A 14,826-nucleotide genomic window follows, 5' to 3' on the forward strand; every position below is an offset into this window, starting at 1 on the left:
AAGTGAGATCAATTCTATAGAATAAAACAAAAGTATCAGAAATTTATTGCATAAAATAATATAAAATATAACTGAAATGTAAAGAGTTTAATACAACTATATTAACATTTCTTAAAGAGAATCACCATAACTTCATGGGTCACATGATTCCTCACTACTGAGAGAACATGGTGTGAATTCTAAACTTAGAACCTTTCACAATGTGAAACTTAGCTAGAAAACAAGTTTTTAAAGCTCCCCAAAATTGTCCTGCTTATATTCAATAATTACACACATAATCATAGGAAATAAAGAAAGCATTCACAAGACTGAAAATGGTCAACAAAGCTGTCACTTAAGTATAAAATTTGCTCATTCTGCCTCACTCCATTTTTTGTTTCTTTGTTTGTTTACTAGCAGAGCTTCTAATTAGCAAGGCATATTTATCACTATCAGGTTAAATTTAATTAATGCGAACTAAAGAAGACTCAATATGGAATCTCTGGCCAAGCCTGACAACCTGAGCTAGAGCTCCAGGATATACATCACTACATGAAAGATTAAACTACAAAACAATACAATGGAAAATAAATAGCATCTTCAACCAATGGTGCTTGTCTAACTGGATGTCTGCATGTACAAAAATGCAAATAGGCAGCTAGAGAGATGGCTCAGAGGTTAAGAACACTGGCTGGTCTTCCAAAGGTCCTGAGTTCAATTCCCAGCAACAACATGTGGCTCATAATGATCCATAGTTAGATTCCATGGCTTCTTCTGGTATGTAGACAGAGCACTGTATAAATAATAAATAAAATCTTTTTAAAAATGAAAATAGACCCATATTTATCACCCAGCACAAAGTTAAAGTGGAACAAAACCTCAACATAAAACCAGACACATTCAATCTGTTACAAGAAAAAGTGGGGAAGAGCCTTGACCTCATGGGCACAGGAGACAGCTTCATGAACAAAACACCAAGAACTCAGGCTCTAATATCAACAATTAATAAATGGGACCTCATAACACTAAAAAGCTTCTGTAAAGCAAAAGACACTGTCATCAAAACAGAACAACAGCCTACAGACTGGGAAAAGCTCTTCACCAGCCCTACATCTGACAGAGGCTAATATCCAGAATATATAAAGAACTCAAGAAGTTCAAAAGCAACAAAGCAAGTAATCCAATTTAAAAACTGGGATGCAGAGCTAAACAGAGAATTTTCAATAGAGCAATATCGAATGACAGAGAAACACTTAAAGAAATGCTCAACATCCTTAGTCATCAGGGAAAAGCAAATCAAAACTACCCTGAGATTTCACCTCACACCCAACAGAATGGCTAAGATAAAAAATTCAAGGGATAATACATGCTGGAGAGGTCGTGTAGAAAGGAGAACCTTCCTCCATTGCTGGTGGGAATGTAAAATTGTACAACCACTTTGGAAATCAATCTGGTGCTTTCTCGGAAAATAAAGAATAGTGCTCCCTCAAGATCCAGCTATAGCACTCCTACGCATATATCCAAAATATGCTCAAGTACACAACAAGGACATTTGCTCAACCATGTTCATAGCCACTTTATTTGGAATAGCCAGAATCTGGAAACAACCTAGATGTCCCTCAACAGAAGAATGGATATAGAAATTGTGGTACACGATGGAATATTACTCAGCCAGTAAAAATAAGGATATCATGAAGATTGCAGGGAAGTGGATGGAACTAGAAAAGATCATCCTGAGTGAGGTAACTCAGAAGCAGAAAGACACTATGATATATACTTACTTAGAAGTGGATATTAGTCATATAATATAGAAAAGACATACTAAAATCTATAGTCCTAAAGAAGCTAAACAGGAAGGAGGACCCTAGGGAAGTTGATCAATTCTCACTCAGAAAGCAAATGGGATAGACATTGGAAGAGGGAGAAAACAGGGAACAGAAAAGAAGCCTACCACAGAGGGCCTCTGAAAGACTTGACCCAGAGCGTATCAAAGCAGATGCTGAGACTCATAGCCAAACTTTTGGTAGAGTACCAGAAACCTTATGGAAGAAGACAGAAAGAAAGACCTGGAGGGGACAGAAACTCCATGAGGAGACTAACAAAGCCAAAAGACCTGGGCCCAGGGGGGCCTGTAGAGACCAATACTCCAAACAAGAACCATGCATGGAGAGGACTTAGACCCCTTGTTCAGAGGATGCACACAGGCTGCTCAGTTTCCAAGTGGGTTCTTTAATAAGGGGTACAGGGGTTGTCTCGACATGAACTCAGTGGTCAGCTCTAATTTTAGCTTTAATAAGTATTTTCATTTTTTCTTAAAGAAAATTTTGTTGTATCTACCCACATTTAAATAACAGTTTAAGATGAAATGTTTCAAATAATGAAAGTATCTGACAGTTTAAATGAAACTGGAACTAAGGGCATCTTGTAGACACCACAGAGTCCCAGATATTTGTATGTCTCTGTTTTGTTCACAGATATTTGTATGTCTCTGTTTTGTTCACTCTTTATGCATTGGAGGTTTGACTTTCAGTTGACCGAGCATTTGTTATGATAGACATATATATGACTTACTCTTTTCCTTTTAAATTAAATGTAAGGAAGCTTTTGAAAATTGTATCTCTTGTTGGGCATGGTGGCTTGGGAGGCAGAGACAGGTAGATTTCTATGACCTGAGGTCAATATGGTGTACAGAAGTGATTTCTGGGCTAGTCATGTTACAATAGTGAGAATTTGACTTTCTCCATATAAATATAGATTTATAGATTTAGATATTGTTATAGATGTAGATAGATAGATACTTAGATAGATAATCTGCTTTTTTTATGCAAGAAGCATTGTACTTTGAGCTTATCTTCTATGCCCTTAGCTTTTTACTTTCAAGTTATAGACTGACCTCTGTTTTATTTTTTTTTTCTGTTGCTTTGAAAGAATATTCTGACAAAGAAAAATGTTAGAAAGAAAAGGTTGTTATTTTCACTGACAGTTCATGTGATATTCCATCACCAAGGCAGGGAAATCAAGGCAGCAGTAGCTTGAAGTACTTGGGCACATCACATATACAATAAAGTAATAAAATAATAAGTGCAAGCAGTTGATCTGTTCTCTTTCTCCATTTCATAAAGTCCAGATACACATGCAGGGAATGATGCCATCCACAGTAAATGGTACTTCCTACAATAGCACGATGAAGTAATACCCAAAATGTATACCCAAAAGCCCCGTTGCTTATGTTAATGACACACACTAACTATCACATTCTAGAAACTGGAGAAAAACTTATAATTAACTTCTGTGTACTTCACTGGAGCTAAGTGCATGGCTGTGTATGTGAATGAAAAGAATCCTGATCTTTGATTTCAGCACATCATTGCTACATTGTAACTAGATGATATGTCCGTACACATTTGACCTTAACGGGTGCCTTAGATATCAATCTTCCCTAAAGAGCATCACATCATGTATCAAAGAAGTAGTAATTTATTTTCGAAGTGCTTGTCTGAGTTACTTTTCTATTGCCATGAAAAAACACCATCATGTAAAAAATATAATGCTATATTGTAGGTCATGGTTGCAAAGGAATAGAGTGCATGATCTTTATAGCCAGGAGCATGGTAACAGGCAGGCTTAGATGACGTGGCTTAGAGCTTATCTCATTTTTATTATTATTGAAAGGTAAGTCTTTTTAAAATTTTCTATTACTTATTTGTTTATTTTTATGTGGCTTTTTGATACAGGGTTCCTCTGTGTAGCTCTGGCTGTCCCGGAACTCGCTCTGTAGACCAGGCTGGCCAACTCAGAGATCAGGCTGCATTTGCCATCTCCTGCTTAGATTAAAAGCATGTATTCAATACCTTATACAGCTCTTTTTATGTTTTAAATTATGATGCAGTTACAAAATTTCTTCCTTCCCCTTTCTCTCTCTATTCCCCCTTTCTCTCTATCAGATTCATGACTACTTTAACTAAAAACATACACACATCATACAGACTGAGAAGGTTATATTTAGGAATACAAGCTTATATGCATGCAATGACAACTAATGAAAAGAGAGAGATTACATATTAATCAACAAGTATGAGGCAGACACAGAGCTAACTGGGGATAACAAAGGCTTTTAAAGCCCCAAAACCTGCTCCCAGCGACTCACCTCCTCCAAGAAAGCCACACCTCCTAATCCTTTGCAAATAGTTCTGCCAACTGGGATCAAGTATTTAAATTTATGAACCTATGGGGTTCTTTCTCATTCAAACCACCACATTACTCTGCTTTTTAAACTGCTTAATTAAGTCAATAAAGTTAAGTTAATATCAGTTATTCACTGTCAATTATATCCCTATCTCATTGCTAAATATTTGGTAAACATTCAAAGGGAAACCTATTAACTTTGTAGTTGTGGTTAAAACAAATATTAATTCCACATTACTATGATCAAGGAAACCAGTGTATTGAGGATAGCTGGCAAAGGAGATTATTGGCATTCACAATAGTTGCTGGAAATAGAAACCCTGCCATTTGCTGAGAAGTAGATTATTTATGTTCATGTTTTGTCTGTCTTTAAAAATTAATGGAAATACCATATCTGAAGATTCAGGAAAAAGATCTCGGTTCAGTTTGGTGAATTTGGAAAGTTGTCAGGAAAGCGATGTTCTCTTTAGTCTCTAGGTCAGCATCCACAGAACTGCGGCTTCAGCTCTGACACTGCTTTGGTAAAAAGCAAGCTGGTACAAAGTTGAAAGTCAGGTTAAGGATTTCCTCCATTTGAAAATCTACTTACGAAATAGGAGTGCCTCCCAAATCTTGTCCATAACTGTACTTCTAGAGAAGAAATCAGGCCTTTTCCCTTTTACATGTGCTATTTTCACAGCTTCTTTTGCAATAATTTTTTTTTCAGATACTATGTTTCTAACTGAAGGTCAGTTTGATAAAATATCATTCTGCTTAAAAGAAGTTTATTTCCTCTTTATGTGAGGCATTTACTTCATGGAGATAAGCAAAAAGAGAGTTCAAATTTATAGGAAAGCTGTCAAAAAGTTTTTATAGAAACCACAGACTTCTTTATCTCATGATAAAGAATTGTTTTAAAGAAAGATTTAACCTGTTAGAATAGGTCAGTCTCCAGCTACCTTTTTAAAAATGATTTCATATAAGTTTTTGAGAATTTCATTATATATATATATATTAATTTATTTATTCACTTTACATTCCAACCGTAGCCACTTCCCTTCTCTCCTCCCAATCTCACTCTCCCTCCTTCCCCCTCCCCCATATCACCTCCCTAACTCCTCAGAAAAGTGGAGTACCCTCTAGCATTTCACCCTAGTATATCAAGTAACATCAGGTCCAGGATTTGGAACATTTCTTCCCCTGTGGTCTGGTGAGGCAGCTGTACCATGGGGAAGTGATCAATAAGCCTGCAACAGACTCCATAGACAGATCATGTTCCCCTGACTAAGAGACCCTCATGAAGACCTAGCGCCTAGCTGCCCATTGGCTATAAATATCTGGGGGGCCTATGTCCAGTCCATGCATGGTCCTTGGTACTTCGGTATCTGCAAGCTCCTCTAGGCCCTGGTTTATTTGCTTGGTTGGTCTTCTTATGAAGCTCCTATTCCCTCAAAGTTCTACTATCCTTTCCACCCTATCCCCATTCTTCCACTCAATTCCCTGTATCCACCCAATGTTTGGCTGTGGGTCTCAGCATCTGTTTCAATTCAGTGGAGCCTCTCAGATGACAACTATGTTAGGCTTTTATCTGGATTCACAGTAGAGCATCATTAATAAATGTCAGGGCTTGGATTTCTCCAATGAGGTGAGTCTCAGGTTGGGCCAGGCATTGGTTGGATATTTCCTCAATCTCTACTATATTTTTATCCCTGCACCTCTTGTAGGCAGAATAAATTTTGGGTCAAAGTTTTTGTGGGTGGATTGGTGTTTCCCTCCCTCCACTAGGAGTCCAGTCTAGTTAGAGGGTGGCCTCTTCAGTGTCCTTGACCCCTCCTGCTATGAGTCTCAGCTAGAGTCATTGCCCCATCCACCCAGGAGCCTACACTGTCCTTGCTCTCCAGCTTGTCATACAGATGGCCCCTCCCATGGTTTCTCCTCTCTGCCAGCCCACATTCTTCCACCTCCACTCTCCTCAGGTCTGATCGCTGCCCTCATTACACTTGAGTATTGAGTACCCTGTCTTACCATGTTCCCTTTCTTCAACAATTTCTGCTGTCTATTCTATTTCCCCTTCTGAGTGAGATTTAAGTGTCCTCTCTTACCCAACTCCTTTTACCTATCTTCTTTGGGGCTGTGAATTATAGAGTGTTTTTTTTTTTTATAGTGTATGGCTAACATTTGCTTGTAAGTGAGAACATACCATTGTGTGTCTTTCTAGGTTTGAGTTGCCTCACTCAGGATGATCTTTCCTAGTTCCATCCATTTGCCTGCAAATTTCATGACCTCCTTGTTTTTAAAAGCCGAGTAGTATTCTGTTGTGTAAATGTGCCATAATTTCTTTATCCATTCTTCAATTGATGGACCTCTATGTTGTTTACAGTTTCTGGTTATTATGAATAAAGCTTCAATGAACATAGTTGAACAAATATCCTTGTTGTATGATGGGGCATTTTATGGATATATGCCCAGTAGCAGTATAGCTAGGTCTTGAGATAGAGCTATTCCCAATTTTCTGAGAAAACACCAGATTGATTTCCAAAGTGGTTGTACAAGTTTATACTCCCACCAGCAATGGAGGAAAGTTCCCCTTTCTCCACATCCTCACCACCATGTGTTGTCACTTGAGTTTTTGATCTTAGCCATTCTGATGGGTGTGAGGAGAAAACTCAGGGTCATTTTTATTTGCATCTCCCTTATGACTAAGCATTTCCTTAAATTGAGCATTTTTTAAGTCTTTCTCTGTCATTCATCATTCTTCTGTTGAAAATTCACTGTTTAGCTTTGAACCCCATTTTTTAAATTGTATTACTTGGTTTGTTGTTGTTTAATTTCTTGAGTTTTTTTTATATATTCTGGATAGAAGCCCTCTGTCAGATGTAGGGTTGGTGAAAAGCTTTTCCCAGTCTGTAGGCTGATGTTTTGTTCTGATGACAGTGTCCTTTGCTTTACAGAAGCTTTTCAGTTTCCAATTTATTAACTGTAGATCTTAGAGCATGAGGTGTTGGGTTTCAGTTAAGGAAACTGTCTCCTATGGCAATGAGGTTAAGGCTGATCCTCACTTTCTCTTTTGTTATTGGTTTTATTTTGATGTTTTTGATACACTTGGACTTGAGTTTTGTGCAGGGTGATAAATACACATTTTCTTTATGTCAACATACAGTTAGAGCAATACCATTTGTTGAAGATATTTTCTTTTTTCCATTGTATGGTTTTGGCTTCTTTGTCAAAAATCAAGTGTCCTTGAGGGGAACAAGGACTATTTCTACCAGGAACTCAATGACTGGCTCTTTGACCTCCTCACCCTCCAAGGGAGAAGCAGTCCTGTTAGGCCACAGAGGAGGGCTTCGAAGCCAGTCCTGAAGATACCTGATAAAACAGGATCAGATGAATGGGGAGGAGGTCCCCCCCTATCAGTGGACTTGGAAAGGGGCACCGCACAGTGGAGATGAGGGAGGGAGGGTGTGATTGGGAGGGAATGAGGGAGCGGTACATGGCTGGGATACAGAGTTAATAAAATGTAACTGATAAGAAAAAAATAAAATTAAATAATTAAAAAAAACATTTCAATTACAAAAAAAAAAAAAAATCAAGTGTCCTTAGGTGAGTGTGGTACTTTTTCACAATAATGCCTTACTGTTAATGTGGAGGCTAAGCCCTAGCATTAGAAATAGCCTGTGATATTTGGGGGACTCTATGAGAATAATTTGAAAAAGTATAGCCAATTACTTGTACTTCAATGCCCCATATTATATGGTCACTCCCTATAACTTTTTATATATGCATATTTTTCAGAGAGTATCTAAAGTAGTATGTGTTAAAAAGCCTTATGTGATCTTTTTCTAGTTCCACCCATTTGCTAGCAAATTTCTTGATTTCCTTATTTTTAATTTCTGAGTAGTATTCCATTGTGTAAATGCACCACAATTTCTATAGCCATTTCTTGTTTGAGGGGCATCTTAGTTGTTTCCAGATTTTGGCTATTATGAATAAAGCTGCTATGAACATAGCTGAGCAAATGTCCTTGTTGTACGGTTAAGCATCTGTAGGGCAGTCTCTGGCATGAACTCAGTTGCCTGCACTTTGATCACTTTCCCCTGGTGTGTTGACCTTATTAGGCCACATAGAAAGTGGATCCAGACATTCCTGATGAGACCTGATAGACTAGGGTCAGATAGTAGGGGAGAAGGACCTTCTCTATCAGTGGACTAGAGGAGGAGCATAGGGAGGAAAGAATGAGGGAGGGAGGATGGGACAAGAAGGATATGAGGGAGGAGCCTACAGCCTTGATACAAAGTGAATAAATTTTAATTAATAATAATAATTTTAAAAGGTCTCCCCATGTTCTCTTCTCCACATTGTCCTCCCATTCTATTTCCTCTTCCTGATAAGATCCCTTCCCTCATTCTCACTCCTAAATGGTACCTGTTAGTATTCTAAATAAAACATACACATCTAAAACATGAAATCTATCATCACATATAAGAGAAAAGTGCAATGTTTACCTTTCTGGATCTGGAAAAATGTGTCACAGAGCTCAAGCTGGCCTTGATTTACTCTGCAGCCAGAGATGATCATGAATTTTTGATCTGCCTATGTCCACTTACCAAGTTCTGGGAGCACCAGTATGTTTAATTCTATACATAATTTTCAACAGCATATTACAGGATCATGGTTAAGATCTTCTATTTTCTTTTTTCTGATCCAACCAAGGACAATCATGCATATAACCTAGAACCCCTCCTCAGATGTAATGAATGGCAGCTCAGTATCCAAGTAGGTTCCCTAATAAGGGGAAAAAGGACTGTCTCTGACATGAACTTAGTGGCGGGCTGGGCTCTTTGACCAACCCCCCGAGGGGGGAGCAGCCTTTCAAGGCCACAGAGGAGGACATTGCAGTCAGTCCTGATGAGACCTGATAAGCTAGAGTTAGATGGAAGGGGAGGAGGACCTCCCCTATCAGTGGACTTGGAGAGGGAAATGGGAGGAGATGAGGTAGAGACGGTGGGATTGGGAGGGAGTGAGGGAGGAGGCTACAGCTGGGATACAAAGTGAATAAGCTGTAATTAATATTAAAAGAGAGTTCTGTAAGTAGACACATATTTATATAAATCATTTTTCATAGCAATGAAATAAAACTTAAATGTTTAACTTTTTTCTGTAAACAGAAAAGCATTATTTGTGCCCTTATTCAAAGAACATAAAATATAGTGTTCTTGGAAGAAACTATAAAAGCAAGCTCATTCCTGGGTAGGAATGAATAATACCAGTCCTTCATGACAGATGTTGAAGGATGCAGAGAGTTTGATATTTCTGTCTATGCTCTGGGCATCCCATTAGCAAGATTATACTTACCATGTAGTTGCTAATATATGTCTAGCCTCATAATCACTTTACTGCAAGGAATACCATCAGTTAAGAAATCTTAACGTTATTGGGGCATGGGGCCCTGAAATTATGAATGACAATGACAGTGCATAATATTTTTATAACCCAAGTTTTTGCAACAAGGTGGTATTTTATTGACATCAAACAGCAAAAAAAAGATGCCCAATATACACACAGTATGACATGCCATTGAAAGTTGCCTGCTAATAATGGCCACCTTAACTTACTTATTTAAATCTAGAGATAATTTCCCCAAATTACCTAGAAGTGGAGAGCACTGTTTTCCCATTCTCCATCCTCAGTGTAGAATTGTTTACTGGTGTAATTCTGTACTCTAACCATTTCCTTTAGTGTCTTCCTGCTTACTATTTCATTAATTATCCAATACTCCAATTATGTCTTTTAGATAAAATCAGTTTCTTCAAAGAAATAAGATTTTTTAATTTAATTTAATTTTATTAATTATACTTTATTCCCAAATAAGATTTTGATTGGCTTTTTAATATAAAAATCCATCATTCTGTACAACGAATATACAATAACAAAAAGTCTCGAAAGCCGGCTTGCTTTAGTTATCTAATTATATTTTTGGTTATTGTGTTTTTGTGCCTTGTTTTCTTCAATGAACACTGACACTACCACAGAAAAATGAACATTGATACTAGAAAGCGTTTGTAAAATCTCTGTTATCCAATCTTCAGTTGTAAAACTCTGTTTTCCTTGAAATAGTTAACACTCATTGTCTTTTCTCAGGTTCTCCATATAGAGACAAAATCACCATAGCAATTCTTCAGCTGCAAGAGGAAGGCAAGCTGCACATGATGAAGGAGAAGTGGTGGCGTGGCAATGGCTGCCCAGAGGAGGAGAGCAAGGAGGCCAGTGCTCTGGGGGTTCAGAATATTGGTGGTATCTTCATTGTCCTGGCAGCCGGCTTGGTGCTCTCAGTTTTTGTGGCAGTGGGAGAGTTTTTATACAAATCCAAAAAAAACGCTCAATTGGAAAAGGTAAATGTCACATTTTTGCAATTTAAGACACTTATCTTTCTTATGATAAAACACAAGTGATGCATTTTCTGTTATTTCCAACCAACAGAAATGCTTTGACCTGTGGCTGTTAATTGTCTCATATCATTCATTCTATAACTAAGATATTTGTGAAATATATCGTGTGAGATATATTTCACAAAGACTCATGATCATCATCATAATTTTAATATTATCGATAAAATGTTTAATTGTCAGTTGCAGGACAAATAGATCGCTCTATCCTTTTTAGGAGTAAATAAGGAGAATAATTTTTTTCTTAAATGATATTGCTGTAAGATTAATTGGAGGATATACTGAGAGAAGAAAAATCAGAAATTGTATTATCAAAATAAGAATACTCTGCCAAAAACAAGACCAAGTTTTAATATAGCAATTTGAAGCTAGATAGTAAATAAAATTTACATTATAAGAACATTATAAGAACTACTCTTATAATGTTTGTTAGGACATCTTAGTTTGCATTATGAACACTATTACTAATTTTCTAATTTAGTAAATATATGCAAATATTCTAGTTTTGCTGCTGCTTATTTTTCTTAATGAGTCCTTTACTTACTATATTCAAAGACATTATAAAATATGTATAATCACAAGAGTGTTAATATAAATTTTCTTTGTACTTTAATTTAGTCACTTGTACAAGTGCTTTTGTATTCTAGTCTTAAAAAGTTTGTGATCACTTAGGATCTATATTTCTAGTGCTATACTTTTTTTTGTTTCTATAAGTATTAGGGAAAACATGAAAATAACAGATAGCACTCATCACCTCTGTATGTACATTTATATTTCTGGAATTGAAATGAACAGCATTCTTCTCTATCTTCCAGTGCTTTATTTAGTTTTCTGTATATAATCATCTTGGTTTTCTGTTTTTAATATAAGTATATTTTTTAGATCTTTCCTAAATGTATAAGAATGAGGTTGTCTCTTTAGTATTGGAAAAGTTTATGAAATTTTGTTGTTAAAATACAAAGCAGAAAGTGATATTTAAAAATATAGTAGCAAACAGTAAAATATATAAAACACATTCTGCTAATATTCTCTGAAATACATATACCAGAAATTATTTTTGTAAAAATATAGTTGACAAATATCTTCCTTTGGTTTGAGTGATGTATGTTTTAAATGTTGACTACTCTTGAGCCTAAAATTTGAATAAATAATGTTTTAAAATTTTAATTGATTATAGTACTTGATACCTTTTTAGTCATCTTTTACAATTAAATATTTTGATAAGCCTATTTGATCATAACCATGTGTAAGTTTTGAAATTTTTAGAAATTTGTAGAAATTATGTGCTTACAGACTTTAAGGCTGGCAATTTCTGGTAACATGGCTCAGCCAAATTCTGTTATGTTATTCTAAGTTGGTTACGTATAAGTGCACTATTGGTACTATGGTCCTTTCTGTGGTATGAAAATGGTTTTGAAAGCAAATCAAAATGACTAACCAAAAAAAAAATCATCAAATAATATTTTTCCATAATTTGCCAATAACTGATATTTGTTTCCTTTAAAATTAACCCCATATTTATGAAAGGATATTGAGTTTTCTAGTGAGAATGTCTAACAATCTATATGTAATGATTCTCTTAAGTCTATCTTAACATTAAAATAAAACAAATTGAATATAGACACTGTTGGTATTGTATTGTCATTATCTCTAGATGTTTCTTCATTTGATTTACCTGAGCTGTGTTCTTAATAATTAAAAAGAAATCATCATTTTATTAAAACTTAAGGGGTGTGGTTATTTAATATTGAAAATAAATCTATGTAGTTGTTATCACCGCTAACTGATTCACCCAGTCTCAGAAATCTGTGGCCTTATTTTTTTAAAAAATATGAAGTATATTGACATTATGCTGGGGAAATAAATGTACTTATAGTAAAAGCAGATTTGGCCATGATCACCTATTCTCACACAGAATCTACACTAAGTCTATAATGAACCCAAGTTTCCTCACTCTGCCTAAGAGCCTGCAGCATGCATCCCTGGCCATAGCTGCAGGATTTCAGCTTCTCTCAATTTTGTTCACCCTCTGGCCACGTTAAATTATCCTTGGCTTGCCAGAGTCAAACTTTTTATGTTGACTGGAGAAACTGTTGTCTTTTGTTCTTCTTCGAATATTTCCATCAGGTATTTTAGATCAGCTGTTAGATTAGACATTATGTTGTCCAGAAAGGTTTCCTCACCATAAAAGATACAGTTCTGGTCACTTGGCATAAGCTTGTTTCTGCACGCTAGAGCTGTGTTGTGATACCTATGGTAATGGAAAAGAGTGTGATCTGTATATTGTTTTATGCTTAGGTAGCTGTACGTTTTTCTATGTTTTAAAGTTAAGCAAAAAGCAGAAAAGATAAAAATAAAAAATGAACCTGAAAAATGTAGACTTTAATAATTTTGAAATTATAAATTATATTTTCAGATAACTACTGAGTGGTACAACGTTTAAAGTAACACATTTAATATAGATATAAATAATAATTTTTAATTTATCTTAATTTTTGAGATAAATAAACCATTTTTTATATTTCAATATTGATTTGACCATTTAGAATGATAAAAATGTTTCATCTGTCTGAAAAAATAATTTATAAGTTGGTTTATTTTATAATTAATTTAATTTTGCCTTAATTTTGAATACATATATATATATGTAGTTTGAGAAACTTTTGATCATCTCCAGCAATTTCCATTTGTTTTAAGGCCATGAATCTTTCCTTAAAAAGACCCTCATAGCTAACGGAAGATGTTTAACAAACAGAATGATGATTCTCAGAGCTGAAGAATATTTCAGTAGTTAAGATTATTTGTTGCTCTTCAAGAAAACCTGGGTTCAATTCCCAACACCTACATGGTGGCTCACTATGATCTATAACTCTGTTCTAAGAGCTCCAAGAACTTCTTCTATTCTTCATGGGCACCAAACATGTAGGGCACAGACATACATACAGAGAAAAACACCCATACACATAAAAAGTACATAAACAAGAAATGAAGGGATTTTGATTCCCTTTTAACTATGATGACTGGTTTTGTGAACAGGTTTCCAAAACATTAATTTTTATTAAATTATTTCTAATATAATAATGTTTATTAACTCATACATAAAATCACTTTTTAACTATTATGACTTTGCCTTTCTTTAAAGTGAAGACACAATTATGTCTTACTTAGCTTTCCAGCAAGAATAATATAATAACCATTTGATATTTATTTTGCTTATATATAGGAATATTTTCTTTATTGTGAAATTAATATAAAAATTTCTGTACATATTGGTTTATGGTATAGTTTGTATATAAATTACTGAATTCCTTGAAATAAACATATAAAATGGTTCTCAAAATGCTAACTTTATCATTTTTAGCATAAAATAATGTATTTGAAAATTAAAACTAAAAATGAATGTGCAGTTATTAAAATTATAATATATGTATTCTAGCCTGAATATATGCATCCTTTAACTTTTCACTAACATGTTTAGAGTAAGCAATATCACAGAACTATGAGAGAAAACTGTTCCAGTCATAGTCGACTCAAGTCAATGTATGTGTTGCTAATAGACAACACTGGCGAGGCTCAAACAAGAAATTTCTGTTGTATTTTTCTGGGAACTCAAAGAAAAATGTTTGTGTATGCGTAAAAAGTTTATTTATAGCTATAGTGCATAAATATCAGATTGCTGTAAATATAAGGAGTAGAGGCACAAGAAAATTCAGCTGCTTAGTTTGATGACTGGTAAGGGGAAATCAGAGTTATTTAGTCTAAATTTGCAGGACAGAAGATCTTGAGTTTTTAAAATAAAACATTTTAAGCTGAGTGAATTGCATTTGGTAGTAATCAAAAGGTAAAAACAGGCTCATCTCATATCCTTTTACAAAAATTACTTTCAGAATTTTGTAAACTCGATGTGACAGAAGTAATGCTTTTTAAAACAATTTATATATTGATAAAAGTCTATCGATACAGTTTAAGAAAGTATTCACAGAGATTTTATTCCAGCATTTGCATTTTACAAGTGATACCTAAATAAAATACAGGCATCTACACTTTTAATCAGCTACATTTGTTGGAAGTTATTCAACTGCATGTAAATTTTTAAAAGTTAAAAGTTCTAGGATGATGTTCAATGGAAGACATTTTAACTGTGAAATATATGGTTCTATAGAACTGAAGCTAAAAATTGTGAGTAAAACTGAGTAAGTGGTCCATTTGGTATCATTTTTTTTTTTTTTTTTTTTTTTTT

General features: G+C 35.0%; 1 protein-coding gene across 1 annotated transcript in view; it reads left to right on the forward strand.

Moving 5' to 3' along the window:
• LOC129683254 (glutamate receptor ionotropic, kainate 2-like) overlaps positions 1-13,029 on the forward strand; it is a 114,094-nt gene extending 101,065 nt beyond the window's left edge. The window contains exons 3-4 of the mRNA XM_055615874.1: positions 10,282-10,532; positions 13,003-13,029. Coding sequence (XP_055471849.1) covers positions 10,282-10,532; positions 13,003-13,029 — 278 coding nt within the window. The remainder of the gene's footprint in view (positions 1-10,281; positions 10,533-13,002) is intronic.
• Positions 13,030-14,826: the final 1,797 nt, after the last annotated feature.

This window comes from Psammomys obesus, unplaced genomic scaffold, assembly GCF_907164565.1.
Source record: "Psammomys obesus unplaced genomic scaffold, mPsaObe1.curated_primary_1811, whole genome shotgun sequence".
NCBI classification, from domain to species: Eukaryota; Metazoa; Chordata; class Mammalia; order Rodentia; family Muridae; genus Psammomys; species Psammomys obesus.